Below are 16,876 nucleotides of genomic sequence, written 5' to 3'. Positions count from 1 at the left end.
CTTCTATTTGCTCCTTCTGACTTCTTCTCTGAGTACACTGTGAGATCTATACTTTAGTGTACTTGCTAGTGGTATTAGTAGTACATACAGTATACTCTCTTCTTCCATCCACCATTCTTGTTGTTGTTGTCTGAGTGCACTGCATGATATATACTTTAGTGCACTTGGTCGTCGTATTAGTAGTACATACAGTATACTCTCTTCTTCTATCCACCATTCTTGTTGTTGTTGGTGTCTGAGTGCACTGCATGATATATACTTTAGTGCACTTGGTCGTCGTATTAGTAGTACATACAGTATACTCTCTTCTTCTATCCACCATTCTTGTTGTTGTTGGTGTCTGAGTGCACTGCATGATATATACTTGGTATACTTTAGTGTACTTAGTAGTGGTATTAGTAGTACATACAGTATACTCTCTTCTTCTATCCACCATTCTTGTTGTTGTTGGTGTCTGAGTGCACTGCATGATATATACTTGGTATACTTTAGTGTACTTAGTAGTGGTATTAGTAGTACATACAGTATACTCTCTTCTTCTATCCACCATTCTTGTTGTTGTTGGTGTCTGAGTGCACTGCATGATATATACTTTAGTGCACTTGGTCGTCGTATTAGTAGTACATACAGTATACTCTCTTCTTCCATCCACCATTGTTGTTGTTGTTGTTGTCTGAGTGCACTGCATGATGTATACTTTAGTGTACTTGCTAGTGGTATTAGTAGTACATACAGTATACTCTCTTCTTCCATCCACCATTAGTGTTGTTGTTGGTGTCTGAGTGCACTGCATGGTATATACTTTAGTGCACTTGGTCGTCGTATTAGTAGTACATACAGTATACTCTCTTCTTCCATCCACCGTTCTTGTTGTTGTTGGTGTCTGAGTGCACTGCATTATATATACTTTAGTGTACTTGGTCGTCGTATTAGTAGTACATACAGTATACTCTCTTCTTCTATCCACCATTCTTGTTGTTGTTGTTGTCTGAGTGCACTGCATGATATATACTTGGTATACTTTAGTGTACTTAGTAGTGGTATTAGTAGTACATACAGTATACTCTCTTCTTCCACCCACCATTCTTGTTGTTGTTGGTGTCTGAGTGCACTGCATGATATATACTTGGTATACTTTAGTGTACTTAGTAGTGGTATTAGTAGTACATACGTATACTCTCTTCTTCCATTCACCATTCTTGTTGTTGTTGTTGTTGGTGTCTGAGTGCACTGCATGATATATACTTGGTATACTTTAGTGTACTTAGTAGTGGTATTAGTAGTACATACAGTATACTCTCTTCTTCTATCCACCATCCTTGTTGTTGTTGTTGTCTGAGTGCACTGCATGATATATACTTGGTATACTTTAGTGTACTTAGTAGTGGTATTAGTAGTACATACAGTATACTCTCTCCTTCTAACCACCATTCTTGTTGTTGTTGTCTGAGTGCACTGCATGATATATACTTGGTATACTTTAGTGTACTTAGTAGTGGTATTAGTAGTACATACAGTATACTCTCTTCTTCCATTCACCATTCTTGTTGTTGTTGGTGTCTGAGTGCACTGCATGATATATACTTGGTATACTTTAGTGTACTTAGTAGTGGTATTAGTAGTACATACAGTATACTCTCTTCTTCCTTTCACCATTCTTGTTGTTGTTGTCTGAGTGCACTGCATGATATATACTTGGTATACTTTAGTGTACTTAGTAGTGGTATTAGTAGTACATACAGTATACTCTCTTCTACTATCCACCATCCTTGTTGTTGTTGTTGTCTGAGTGCACTGCATGATATATACTTGGTATACTTTAGTGTACTTAGTAGTGGTATTAGTAGTACATACTGTATACTCTCTTCTTCTAACCACAATTCTTGTTGTTGTTGTCTGAGTGCACTGCATGATATATACTTGGCATACTTTAGTGTACTTAGTAGTGGTATTAGTATTACATACTGTATACTCTCTTCTTCTAACCACCATTCTTGTTGTTGTTGTCTGAGTGCACTGCATGATATATACTTGGTATACTTTAGTGTACTTAGTAGTGGTATTAGTAGTACATACAGTATACTCTCTTCTTCCATCCACCATTCTTGTTGTTGTTGGTGTCTGAGTGCACTGCATGATATATACTTGGTATACTTTAGTGTACTTAGTAGTGGTATTAGTAGTACATACTGTATACTCTCTTCTTCTAACCACCATTCTTGTTGTTGTTGTCTGAGTGCACTGCATGATATATACTTGGTATACTTTAGTGTACTTAGTAGTGGTATTAGTAGTACATACAGTATACTCTCTTCTTCTATCCACCATCCTTGTTGTTGTTGTTGTTGTCTGAGTGCACTGCATGATATATACTTGGTATACTTTAGTGTACTTAGTAGTGGTATTAGTAGTACATACAGTATACTCTCTTCTACTATCCACCATCCTTGTTGTTGTTGTTGTCTGAGTGCACTGCATGATATATACTTGGTATACTTTAGTGTACTTAGTAGTGGTATTAGTAGTACATACTGTATACTCTCTTCTTCTAACCACAATTCTTGTTGTTGTTGTCTGAGTGCACTGCATGATATATACTTGGCATACTTTAGTGTACTTAGTAGTGGTATTAGTAGTACATACTGTATACTCTCTTCTTCTAACCACCATTCTTGTTGTTGTTGTCTGAGTGCACTGCATGATATATACTTGGTATACTTTAGTGTACTTAGTAGTGGTATAAGTAGTACATACAGTATACTCTCTTATTCCTTTCACCATTCTTGTTGTTGTTGTTGTTGTCTGAGTGCACTGCATGATATATACTTGGTATACTTTAGTGTACTTAGTAGTGGTATTAGTAGTACATACAGTACACTCTCTTCTACTATCCACCATCCTTGTTGTTGTTGTTGTTGTCTGAGTGCACTGCATGATATATACTTGGTATACTTTAGTTTACTTAGTAGTGGTATTAAGTAGTACATACTGTATACTCTCTTCTTCTAACCACCATTCTTGTTGTTGTTGTCTGAGTGCACTGCATGATATATACTTGGTATACTTTAGTGTACTTAGTAGTGGTATTAGTAGTACATACAGTATACTCTCTTCTTCTATCCACCATCCTTGTTGTTGTTGTTGTCTGAGTGCACTGCATGATATATACTTGGTATACTTTAGTGTACTTAGTAGTGGTATTAGTAGTACATACTGTATACTCTCTTCTTCCATCCACCATTGTTGTTGTTGTTGGTGTCTGAGTGCACTGCATGATATATACTTGGTATACTTTAGTGTACTTAGTAGTGGTATTAGTAGTACATACTGTATACTCTCTTCTTCTAACCACCATTCTTGTTGTTGTTGTCTGAGTGCACTGCATGATATATACTTGGTATACTTTAGTGTACTTAGTAGTGGTATTAGTAGTACATACAGTATACTCTCTTCTTCCATTCACCATTCTTGTTGTTGTTGTTGTTGTCTGAGTGCACTGCATGATATATACCTGAAATGCTTTAGTGGACTTCTGTCAGTGCACTTGAGCAAGTACACTGTGCACTCGAGTACTTACTACTTGAAGTAGTGTTTGGTAGGCAATGACACACACGAGCCAGCAGGGGGCGCCAGTGTTGTGTCACACGCCTCACAGTGCACTTCATGGAAGAAGACACATGGCGGCCATATTGGAACAGTCCTTCCCAGCAGGACACAGTAAGTCCGGTGGTCAATGTGCGGCCCGGAGGTATTTTTTTTAACACCAAAGAAACGAAAACAAAAATAAAACATCAAAAAAGTGTAATGAAGAGCAAACAGGTGAAATGTAAGGAGAAGAAGTTGTATTGTTGACGCTAATAGCACAAAGCTAGTAGTAGCTTTTTAAAGATGTCATTGCTCAGAAAATGATAATGAATCAAAATCAATGTTGTTATCAATTATTGACGTTTGGAATTTTTTTTGGGGGGGGGGAAATATTGCACATTTTGCCATAAAAAATGTTTTCTTTGAATAAAATGCATAAAATAAACAAACAAAAAACTACCAATTTAATAAAAACTTATAAAATATTGATAGGTTTGAAGTTGATGCCTTGAAAAAAATAATAATATATGACTTAAATTTTTTTTACGAGTGGGGTACCATGTGGATTCCTGAACATTTTAGTGGGATTTTTTTTAATTTTAAAACAGTCATTTCTCAAAAAATAATAATACATCAAAATCCATGTTGTTATGAATGATTGACATATTCAAGGCTCCAGTACTTCACATCAAATATTACACTTTGAAATATTTTTTGGGGTAGATACTGCATATTTTGTGTTTTTGACATAAAAAAACACAGGTTTTGACAAAAAGACCATAAAGCCTAAAACATTTTCAGAACTTGACATCGACAGGTAGACCTGAAGTTGATCTAAGGATTTAAGCGTGCAATAATAAAATAAAATAAAATATGATACTTTTTCAAATGTCTTTGAGTGAGACCATTACAAGACCCTGGGACCACACTTGAGGGGAGCCCTACAAGACAAATATATATTGTAGTGGCTTTGAAAAGGAAAAATATCAAAATGGCCGCCGAATGTTTTGATTTTTTTAGTGTGGCCCTCAGAGGAAAAAGTTAAGACACCCCTGCATGAAACTATTTATATAGGCCTGCATTAGTGTGTGTGTGTGTGTGTGCACGATGAATGTCAGTGCAGCAAGAAAGAAAGTGGAAGAAGAAGAAAAGCAGGAAGTGACCTTCATGTGCCGTCGCCGCCGTCTGAAGCGAAGAAGCTCTTTGTGCTGGCGAGCGATGAAGTTGACGGCGGCGTATTCCAGCAGCGCCGAGAACACGAAGAGGAGACACACGGCCATCCAGATGTCGATGGCCTTGACGTAGGACACCTGCAGGAGGGGGGAGGGACTTTAGGGAGGTGTTGATCTTTGGATGATTAAACTCCGCCCACACGCCACTTCCACACTCAGCGCTCTTCTTCATGCCTTCTTGTGATTGGCTCACACACTTCAATGATGGACACACACACCTGGACCGGCCGACACTTCCATGACACTCACACACACACACACACACACACACACACACACACACACACACACACACACACACACACACACACACACACACACACACACACACACACACACACACACACACACACACACACACACACACACACACACACACACACACACAGAGTGAGCACTTAGACTAGAAAAAAGACACAAAGAAGAAGTTATTGTTTAGGTGATAAAAATTACATTATCCTTTTTTACAAATTTTTTTTAACAACACTTCAAATTTTTTTAAAATTTGATTTATTTTAAATTTTTATTGCTCTTTTTAATTTCAGATTTTACTTTTCTATTAATATAGTATTCTTAAAAAAAAAAAAGTCTTCTATTTATTTTTATTTTTGTAATTTAAATTTTTTGAATTTAGATTTTTTTAATCAATTTTTTAAAACATTTTTTTAGTTTCAATGTTCAATTTTTTAAAATAATTTATTTATCTATTTATTTTTCCTCCACTTTAAAGGCAGCAAGCAGTAAATATAAATTACGCAGATGATAAAACACAAGTTTAATTTGCTGAAAAAGTATTTGTATGAAATGAGACACCAAGTATTTGTGTGAAAGGAGACACAAAATATTTGTAAGAAAGGAGACACCAAGTATTTGTAAGAAAGGAGACACCAAGTATTTGTGTGAAAGGAGACACGAAATATTTGTAAGAAAGGAGACACCAAGTATTTGTGTGAAAGGAGACACAAAATATTTGTAAGAAAGGAGACACCAAGTATTTGTGTGAAAGGAGACACCAAGTATTTGTGTGAAAGGAGACACCAATTATTTGTGTGAAAGGAGACACAAAGTATTTGTGTGAAAGGAGACACAATGTATTTGTGTAAAAGAGACTACAAGTATTTGTGTGAAAGGAGACACAAAATATTTGTAGGAAAGGAGTCACCAAGTATTTGTGTGAAAGGAGACACAATGTATTTGTGTGAAAGGAGACACAATGTATTTGTGTGAAAGGAGACACCAAGTATTCGTGTAAAAGGAGACAGAAAGTATTTGTAGAAAATGAGACACCAAGTATTTGTGTGAAAGGACACGCAAAGCATTTGTGTGAAAGGAGAAAAAGTATTTGTGTGAAATGAGACACCAAGTATTTGTGTGAAAGGAGACACAAAATATTTGTAAGAAAGGAGACACCAAGTATTTGTAAGAAAGGAGACACCAAGTATTTGTGTGAAAGGAGACACGAAATATTTGTAAGAAAGGAGACACCAAGTATTTGTGTGAAAGGAGACACAAAATATTTGTAAGAAAGGAGACACCAAGTATTTGTGTGAAAGGAGACACCAAGTATTTGTGTGAAAGGAGACACCAAGTATTTGTGTGAAAGGAGACACCAATTATTTGTGTGAAAGGAGACACAAAGTATTTGTGTGAAAGGAGACACAATGTATTTGTGTGAAAAGAGACTACAAGTATTTGTGTGAAAGGAGACACAAAATATTTGTAGGAAAGGAGTCACCAAGTATTTGTGTGAAAGGAGACACAATGTATTTGTGTGAAAGGAGACACAATGTATTTGTGTGAAAGGAGACACCAAGTATTCGTGTAAAAGGAGACAGAAAGTATTTGTAGAAAATGAGACACCAAGTATTTGTGTGAAAGGACACGCAAAGCATTTGTGTGAAAGGAGAAAAAGTATTTGTGTGAAATGAGACACCAAGTATTTGTGTGAAAAGAGACACAAAGTATTCGTGTGAAAGGAGACACAAAGTATATGTGTGAAAGGAGACACAAAGTATTTGTGTGAAAGGAGACACGAAGTATTTGTGTGAAAGGAGACACAAAGTATTTGTGTGAAAGGAGACACCAAGTATTTGTGAGAAAGGAGACACAAAGTATTTGTGTGAAAGGACACACAAAGTATTTGTGTGAAAGGAGACAAAATATTCGTGTGAAAGGAGACACAAAATATTTGTAGGAAAGGAGACACCAAGTATTTGTGTGAAAGGAGACACAAAGTATTTGTGTGAAAGGACACAAAAATTATTTGTGTGAAAGGAGACAGAAAGTATATGTAGAAAATGAGACACCAAGTATTTGTGTGAAAGGACACGCAAAGCATTTGTGTGAAAGGAGACACAAAGTATTTGTTTGAAAGGGGACACAAAATATTCGTGTGAAAGGAGACACAAAGTATTTGTGTGAAAAGAGACACTAACTTTTATTGTGAAAGGAGACACAAAGTATTTGTGTGAAAGGAGACACAATGTATTTGTGTGAAAGGAGACACAATGTATTTGTGTGAAAGGAGACACCAAGTATTCATGTAAAAGGAGACAGAAAGTATTTGTAGAAAATGAGACACCAAGTATTTGTGTGAAAGGACACGCAAAGCATTTGTGTGAAAGGAGAAAAAGTATTTGTGTGAAATGAGACACCAAGTATTTGTGTGAAAAGAGACACAAAGTATTCGTGTGAAAGGAGACACAAAGTATATGTGTGAGAAAGGAGACACAAAGTATTTGTGTGAAAGGAGACACGAAGTATTTGTGTGAAAGGAGACACAAAGTATTTGTGTGAAAGGAGACACCAAGTATTTGTGAGAAAGGAGACACAAAGTATTTGTGTGAAAGGACACACAAAGTATTTGTGTGAAAGGAGACAAAATATTCGTGTGAAAGGAGACACAAAATATTTGTAGGAAAGGAGACACCAAGTATTTGTGTGAAAGGAGACACAAAGTATTTGTGTGAAAGGACACAAAAATTATTTGTGTGAAAGGAGACAGAAAGTATATGTAGAAAATGAGACACCAAGTATTTGTGTGAAAGGACACGCAAAGCATTTGTGTGAAAGGAGACACAAAGTATTTGTTTGAAAGGGGACACAAAATATTCGTGTGAAAGGAGACACAAAGTATTTGTGTGAAAAGAGACACTAACTTTTATTGTGAAAGGAGACACAAAGTATTTGTGTGAAAGGAGACACAATGTATTTGTGTGAAAGGAGACACAATGTATTTGTGTGAAAGGAGACACCAAGTATTCATGTAAAAGGAGACAGAAAGTATTTGTAGAAAATGAGACACCAAGTATTTGTGTGAAAGGACACGCAAAGCATTTGTGTGAAAGGAGAAAAAGTATTTGTGTGAAATGAGACACCAAGTATTTGTGTGAAAAGAGACACAAAGTATTCGTGTGAAAGGAGACACAAAGTATATGTGTGAAAGGAGACACAAAGTATTTGTGTGAAAGGAGACACGAAGTATTTGTGTGAAAGGAGACACAAAGTATTTGTGTGAAAGGAGACACCAAGTATTTGTGAGAAAGGAGACACAAAGTATTTGTGTGAAAGGACACACAAAGTATTTGTGTGAAAGGAGACAAAATATTTGTGTGAAAGGAGACACAAAGTATATGTGTGAAAGGAGACACAAAGTATTTGTGTGAAAGGAGACACGAAGTATTTGTGTGAAAGGGGACACAAAGTATTTGTGTGAAAGGAGACACCAAGTATTTGTGAGAAAGGAGACACAAAGTATTTGTGTGAAAGGACACACAAAGTATTTGTGTGAAAGGAGACAAAATATTTGTGTGAAAGGAGACACAAAATATTTGTAGGAAAGGAGACACCAAGTATTTGTGTGAAAGGAGACACAAAGTATTTGTGTGAAAGGACACAAAAATTATTTGTGTGAAAGGAGACAGAAAGTATATGTAGAAAATGAGACACCAAGTATTTGTGTGAAAGGACACGCAAAGCATTTGTGTGAAAGGAGACACAAAGTATTTGTTTGAAAGGGGACACAAAATATTCGTGTGAAAGGAGACACAAAGTATTTGTGTGAAAAGAGACACTAACTTTTATTGTGAAAGGAGACACAAAGTATTTGTGTGAAAAAAGACACCAAGTATTTGTGTGAAATGAGACACCAAGTATTTGTGTGAAAAGAGACACAAAGTATTTGTGTGAAAGGAGACACAATGTATTTGTGTGAAAGGAGACACCAAGTATGTGTGTGAAAGGAGACACAAACTTTTTGTGTGAAAGGAGACACAAAGTATTTGTGTAAAATGAGACACCAAGTATTTGTAGAAAATGAGACACCAAGTATTTCTGTGAAAGGACACGCAAAGCATTTGTGTGAAAGGGGAAAAAGTATTTGTGTGAAATGAGACACCAAGTATTCGTGTGAAAAGAGACACAAAGTATTTGTGTGAAAGGAGACACAATGTATTTGTGTGAAAGGAGACACCAAGTATGTGTGTGAAAGGAGACACAAACTTTTGGTGTGAAAGGAGACACAAAGTATTTGTGTAAAATGAGACACCAAGTATTTGTAGAAAATGAGACACCAAGTATTTCTGTGAAAGGACACGCAAAGCATTTGTGTGAAAGGGGAAAAAGTATTTGTGTGAAATGAGACACCAAGTATTTGTGTGAAAAGAGACACAAAGTATTTGTGTGAAAGGAGACACAAAGTATTTGTGTGAAAGAAGACAAAGTATTTGTGTGAAAAGAGACACAAAGTATTCGTGTGAAAGGAGACACAAAATATTTGTAGGAAAGGAGACACCAAGTATTTGTGTGAAAGGAGACACAAAGTATTTGTGTGAAAGGACACACAAAGTATTTGTGTGAAAGGAGACACAAAATATTCGTGTGAAAGGAGACACAAAATATTTGTAGGAAAGGAGACACCAAGTATTTGTGAGAAAGGAGACACAAAGTATTTGTGTGAAAGGACACACAAAGTATTTGTGTGAAAGGAGACACAAAATATTCGTGTGAAAGGAGACACAAAATATTTGTAGGAAAGGAGACACCAAGTATTTGTGTGAAAGGAGACACAAAGTATTTGTGTGAAAGGACACACAAAGTATTTGTGTGAAAGGAGACAGAAAGTATATGTAGAAAATGAGACACCAAGTATTTGTGTGAAAGGACACGCAAAGCATTTGTGTGAAAGGAGACACAAAGTATTTGTGTGAAAGGGGACACAAAATATTTGTGTGAAAGGAGACACAAAGTATTTGTGTGAAAAGAGACACTAACTTTTATTGTGAAAGGAGACGCAAAGTATTTGTGTGAAAAAAGACACCAAGTATTTGTGTGAAATGAGACACCAAGTATTTGTGTGAAAAGAGACACAAAGTATTTGTGTGAAAGGAGACACAATGTATTTGTGTGAAAGGAGACACCAAGTATTTGTGTGAAAGGAGACACAAACTTTTTGTGTGAAAGGAGACACAAAGTATTTGTGTAAAATGAGACACCAAGTATTTGTAGAAAATGAGACACCAAGTATTTGTGTGAAAGGAGACACAAAGTATTTGTGCGAAAGGAGACACAAAGTATTTGTGTGAAAGGGGACACAAAATACTCGTGTGAAAGGAGACACAAAGTATTTGTGTGAAAAGAGACACTAACTTTTTGTGTGAAAGGAGACACAAAGTATTTGTGTGAAAAAGACACCAAGTATTTGTGTGAAATGAGACACCAAGTATTTGTGTGAAAAGAGACACAAAGTATTTGTGTGAAATGAGACACAAAGTATTTGTGTGAAAGGAGACACAAAGTATTTGTGTGAAAAGAGACACTAACTTTTATTGTGAAAGGAGACACAAAGTATTTGTGTGAAAAAAGACACCAAGTATTTGTGTGAAATGAGACACCAAGTATTTGTGTGAAAAGAGACACAAAGTATTTGTGTGAAAGGAGACACAATGTATTTGTGTGAAAGGAGACACCAAGTATTTGTGTGAAAGGAGACACAAACTTTTTGTGTGAAAGGAGACACAAAGTATTTGTGTAAAATGAGACACCAAGTATTTGTAGAAAATGAGACACCAAGTATTTGTGTGAAAGGAGACACAAAGTATTTGTGTGAAAGGAGACACAAAGTATTTGTAGAAAATGAGACACCAAGTATTTGTGTGAAAAGAGACACTAACTTTTTGTGTGAAAGGAGACACAAAGTATTTGTGTGAAAAAGACACCAAATATTTGTGTGAAATGAGACACCAAGTATTTGTGTGAAAAGAGACACAAAGTATTTGTGTGAAATGAGACACAAAGTATTTGTGTGAAAGGAGACACAATGTATTTGTGTGAAAGGAGACACCAAGTTTGTGTGTGAAAGGAGACACAAACTTTTTGTGTGAAAGGAGACACAAAGTATTTGTGTAAAATGAGACACCAAGTATTTGTGTGAAAAGAGACACACAGTATGTGTGAAAAGAGACACACAGTATGTGTGAAAGGAGACACAATGTATTTGTGTGAAAGGAGACACCAAGTATTTGTGTGAAAGGAGACACAAAGTATTTGTGTGAAATGAGACACCAAGTATTTGTGTGAAATGAGACACCAAGTATTTGTGTGAAAGGAGACACCAAATATTTGTGTGAAAGGAGACACAATGTATTTGTGTGAAAGGAGACACCAAGTATTTGTGTGAAAGGACTTGCTGACAGCACTAGTGCTAAAATGACTTACAGCACAAATATCGGTAAAGATGCTAACATGACTAAAAGTGCTAACAGCACTAATAGTGCTAATGGTGCTGCCAATACTAAAAGTGCTGACAACACTAATAGTGATAAAAGGTTTAGCAACACAAATTTTGGGCAAGGTGCCAACAGTACTAAACTTGCTGACAGCTCTAGTGCTAAAATTGCTTGCAGCACAAATATCGCTAACGATGCTAACATGACTAAAAGTGCTAATGGCACTAACAATACTAAAAGGGCTAGCAACACTAAACGTACTAATGGTACCAACAGTACTAAAGGTGCTAGCGGCACTAAACATGCTAAAAGTGCGAGCAGCGCTTAATGTGTTAATAGCACTAACAGTACTAAAAGTGCTATCAGCACCAAACGTGTTAATGGTGCTAACAATGCTAAGAGTGCTAACATTTCTAAAAGTGCTAACAGCACTAATATCCTAAAACGGCTAGCAACACTTAATGTGCTAATAGCATGAACAGTACTACAAGTGATAGTAGCACCAAACGTGGCAATGGCGCTAACACTACTAAAAGTGCTAACATTACTAAAGTGCTAACAGCACTAATATGCTAAAAGTGCTAGGAGCACTTAATATGCTAATAGCACCAACAGTACTAAAAGTGCTAGGAGCACAAAACGCAGTAATGGCACTAACAGTACTAAAAGTGCTAGCAGCACAAAACGCGGTAATGGCACTAACAGTACTAAAGTGCTAACATTACTAAAAGTGCTAACATTACTAAAAGTGCTAACAGCAGTAATATGCTAAAAGTGCTAACAGCACTTAATGTGCTAATAGTACTAGCAGTACTAAAAGTGCTAGCAGCACCAAACGTGGTAATGGCGGTGACAGTACAAAAACTGCTAACATTACTAAAAGTGCCAATAGCACTAATATGCTAAAAGTGCTAGCAGCACTTAATGTGCTAATAGTACTAACAGTACTATAAGTGCTAGCAGCACCAAACGTGGTAATGGCGGTGACAGTACAAAAACTGCTAACATTAATTAAAGTGCCAACAGCACTAATATGCTAAACGTGCTAGCAACACTTAATGTGCTAATAGTACTAACAGTACTATAAGTGCTAGCAGCACCAAACGTGGTAATGGCGGTGACAGTGCAAAAACTGCTAACATTACTTAAAGTGCTAACAGCACTAATATGCTAAAAGTGCTAGCAGCACTTAATGTGCTAATAGTACTAACAGTACTATAAGTGCTAGCAGCACCAAACGTGGTAATGGCGCTAGCAGTATTAAAAGTGGTAACATTCACATAATAAATTCATTAAAAAAAAAGAAAAAAAAGTGCTAACATTACTAAAAGTGCTAACAGTACTAATGTGCTAAAAGTGCTAGCAGCACTTAATGTGCTAATAGTACTAACAGTACTATAAGTGCTAGCAGCACCAAACGTGGTAATGGCGCTAGCAGTATTAAAAGTGGGAACATTCACATAATAAATTCATTAAAAAAAAAAAAATAAAAAAAAAAGTGCTAACATTACTAAAAGTGCTAACAGTACTAATGTGCTAAAAGTGCTAGCAGCACTTAATGTGCTAATAGTACTAACAGTACTATAAGTGCTAGCAGCACCAAACGTGGTAATGGCGCTAGCAGTATTAAAAGTGGGAACATTCACATAATAAATTCATTATAAAAAAAAATAAAAAAAAATAAAAAAAAAGTGCTAACATTACCAAAAGTGCTAACAGCACTAATATGTTAAAAGTGCTAGCAGCACTTAATGTGCTAATAGTACTAACAGTACTATAAGTGCTAGCAGCACCAAACGTGGTAATGGCGCTAGCAGTATTAAAAGTGGGAACATTCACATAATAAATTCATTAAAAAAAAAAAAAGAAAAAAAAAAAAGTGCTAACATTACTAAAAGTGCTAACAGTACTAATGTGCTAAAAGTGCTAGCAGCACTTAATGTGCTAATAGTACTAACAGTACTATAAGTGCTAGCAGCACCAAACGTGGTAATGGCGCTAGCAGTATTAAAAGTGGGAACATTCACATAATAAATTCATTTAAAAAAAAAAAAAAAAAAAAAAAAAGTGCTAACATTACTAAAAGTGCTAACAGCACTAATATGTTAAAAGTGCTAGCAGCACTTAATGTGCTAATAGTATTAACAGTACTATCAGTGGTAACATGGTAATGGCAGTGACAGTACTAAAAGTGCTAAAGGTGCTAACGGTAACAGCAATAAAAGCATACTGCCTCAAATGACGTGCAGCGACAGGATATGCACCGGGACTCGCACACTCAGGTGTGTGTGTGTGTGTGAGTGTGTGTGTGTGTGTGTGAGTGTGTGTGTGTGTGTGTGTGAGTGTGTGTGTGTGTGTGTGAGTGTGTGTGAGTGTGTGTGTGTGTGTGTATGCGCTCACCTAAGCTCAGCTGTGCTGTGTGATCATTGTGACAGCTGAACTGCAGCGGAACCACGGTTCACTTGTTCACTTTTTAGAGCGCATGAAGCACCTAATGTCGACTAACTGTGTGTGTGTGTGTGTGTGTGTGTGTGTGTGTGTGTGTGTGTGTGTGTGTGTGTGCATATATAGGTGTGTGTGTGTGTGTGTTGGGGATTACGGTTTCCCTGGACATAATTATACAATCCTACTGGGTCACGCAAGCAAAGTCTGTCTTTTATTTCTTTAATCTGAAAATCCCTCACAGGAAAAGATTTGTTTTGCTTTTTTCAAGTTGTGCCGTCTTTAGCTCCGCCCCCTCCACGGGATGAGGGGTGCGATTGGCCAGAAGAGGAGGGCGTTGACGGGTCCTTACCTTGGGCAGCGAGGCTCTGGACCCGGAGCTCTGCGTGGTCATGGTCAGCACCGTGGTGATGCCCAGGCCCACCCGGGCCGGAGCGGCGTCCATGTTGATCCAGAAGGAGACCCAGGACAGGATAACGATGAGCAGGGAGGGAATGTACATCTGGATCAGGTAGTAGCCCATCTGACGCTCCAGGTGGAAGCGAGCCTCGATGCAGGTGAACTTTCCTGAAAGCAACACAAAACACACACCTGAAGACATGTCCACACACCTGAACACAAATATACACACCTGAACACAAGTCTACACACCTGAACACAAGTCTACACACCTGAACACAAGTCTACACACCTGAACACAAGTCTACACACCTGAACACAAGTATACACACCTGAACACAAGTATACACACCTGAACACAAGTCTACACACCTGAACACAAGTCTACACACCTGAACACAAGTCTACACACCTGAACACAAGTCTACACACCTGAACACAAGTATACACACCTGAACACAAGTATACACACCTGAACACAAGTATACACACCTGAACACAAGTATACACACCTGAACACAAGTCTACACACCTGAACACAAGTATACACACCTGAACACAAGTCTACACACCTGAACACAAGTATACACACCTGAACACAAGTATACACACCTGAACACAAGTCTACACACCTGAACACAAGTATACACACCTGAACACAAGTCTACACACCTGAACACAAGTCTACACACCTGAACACAAGTATACACACCTGAACACAAGTCTACACACCTGAACACAAGTATACACACCTGAACACAAGTCTACACACCTGAATACAAGTCTACACACCTGAACACAAGTATACACACCTGAACACAAGTTACACACCTGAAGACATGTCTACACACCTGAACACAAGTGTACACACCTGAACACACGTATACACACCTGAACACAAGTCTACACACCTGAACACAAATATACACACCTGAACACAAGTATACACACCTGAACACAAGTCTACACACCTGAACACACGTATACACACCTGAACACAAGTCTACACACCTGAACACAAGTCTACACACCTGAACACAAGTATACACACCTGAACACAAGTCTACACACCTGAAGACATGTCTACACACCTGAACACAAGTCTACACACCTAAACACAAGTCTACACACCTGAACACAAGTATACACACCTAAACATAAGTCTACACACCTGAAGACATGTCTACACACCTGAACACAAGTATACACACCTAAACACAAGTCTACACACCTGAACACAAGTATACACACCTAAACATAAGTCTACACACCTGAAGACATGTCTACACACCTGAACACAAGTCTACACACCTGAACACAAGTCTACACACCTGAACACAAGTATACACACCTGAACACAAGTCTACACACCTGAACACAAGTCTACACACCTGAACACAAGTATACACACCTGAACACAAGTCTACACACCTGAAGACATGTCTACACACCTGAACACAAGTATACACACCTAAACATAAGTCTACACACCTGAAGACATGTCTACACACCTGAACACAAGTCTACACACCTGAACACAAGTCTACACACCTGAACACAAGTATACACACCTAAACACAAGTCTACACACCTGAACACAAGTATACACACCTAAACATAAGTCTACACACCTGAAGACATGTCTACACACCTGAACACAAGTCTACACACCTGAACACAAGTCTACACACCTGAACACAAGTATACACACCTGAACACAAGTCTACACACCTGAACACAAGTCTACACACCTGAACACAAGTATACACACCTGAACACAAGTCTACACACCTGAAGACATGTCTACACACCTGAACACAAGTCTACACACCTGAACACAAGTCTACACACCTGAACACAAGTATACACACCTAAACATAAGTCTACACACCTGAAGACATGTCTACACACCTGAACACAAGTCTACACACCTGAACACAAGTCTACACACCTGAACACAAGTCTACACACCTGAACACAAGTATACACACCTGAACACAAGTCTACACACCTGAACACAAGTCTACACACCTGAACACAAGTCTACACAGTAGTAAGACAGTAGTACACAGAGTGTACTTATTGACTTTGAGAAAGCACCTGAACACAAGTCTACACACCTGAACACAAGTCTACACACCTGAAGACATGTCTACACACCTGAACACAAGTCTACACACCTGAACACAAGTATACACACCTGAACACAAGTATACACACCTGAACACAAGTCTACACACCTGAACACAAGTATACACACCTGAACACAAGTCTACACACCTGAACACAAGTCTACACACCTGAACACAAGTATACACACCTGAACACAAGTATACACACCTGAACACAAGTCTACACACCTGAACACAAGTCTACACAGTAGTAAGACAGTAGTACACAGAGTGTACTTATTGACTTTGAGAAAGCACCTGAACACAAGTCTACACACCTGAACACAAGTCTACACACCTGAAGACATGTCTACACACCTGA

At 37.7% G+C, this 16,876-nt stretch overlaps 1 protein-coding gene across 1 annotated transcript in view; it reads right to left on the bottom strand.

Annotated features, from left to right (window-relative positions):
- The window catches only part of glra1 (glycine receptor, alpha 1), a 249,441-nt gene that overhangs the window by 6,447 nt on the left and 226,118 nt on the right, over window positions 1–16,876 (bottom strand). The window contains 2 exon segments of the mRNA XM_062039934.1: window positions 4,749–4,895; window positions 14,337–14,551. Of these exon segments, the coding sequence (XP_061895918.1) occupies window positions 4,749–4,895; window positions 14,337–14,551 (362 nt within the window).

This window comes from Entelurus aequoreus, linkage group LG28 (assembly GCF_033978785.1).
Source record: "Entelurus aequoreus isolate RoL-2023_Sb linkage group LG28, RoL_Eaeq_v1.1, whole genome shotgun sequence".
NCBI lineage: Eukaryota > Metazoa > Chordata > Actinopteri > Syngnathiformes > Syngnathidae > Entelurus > Entelurus aequoreus.
The sequence above is the reverse complement of the archived record's forward strand: the minus strand, read 5'-3'. Positions and strand labels throughout refer to the sequence as shown.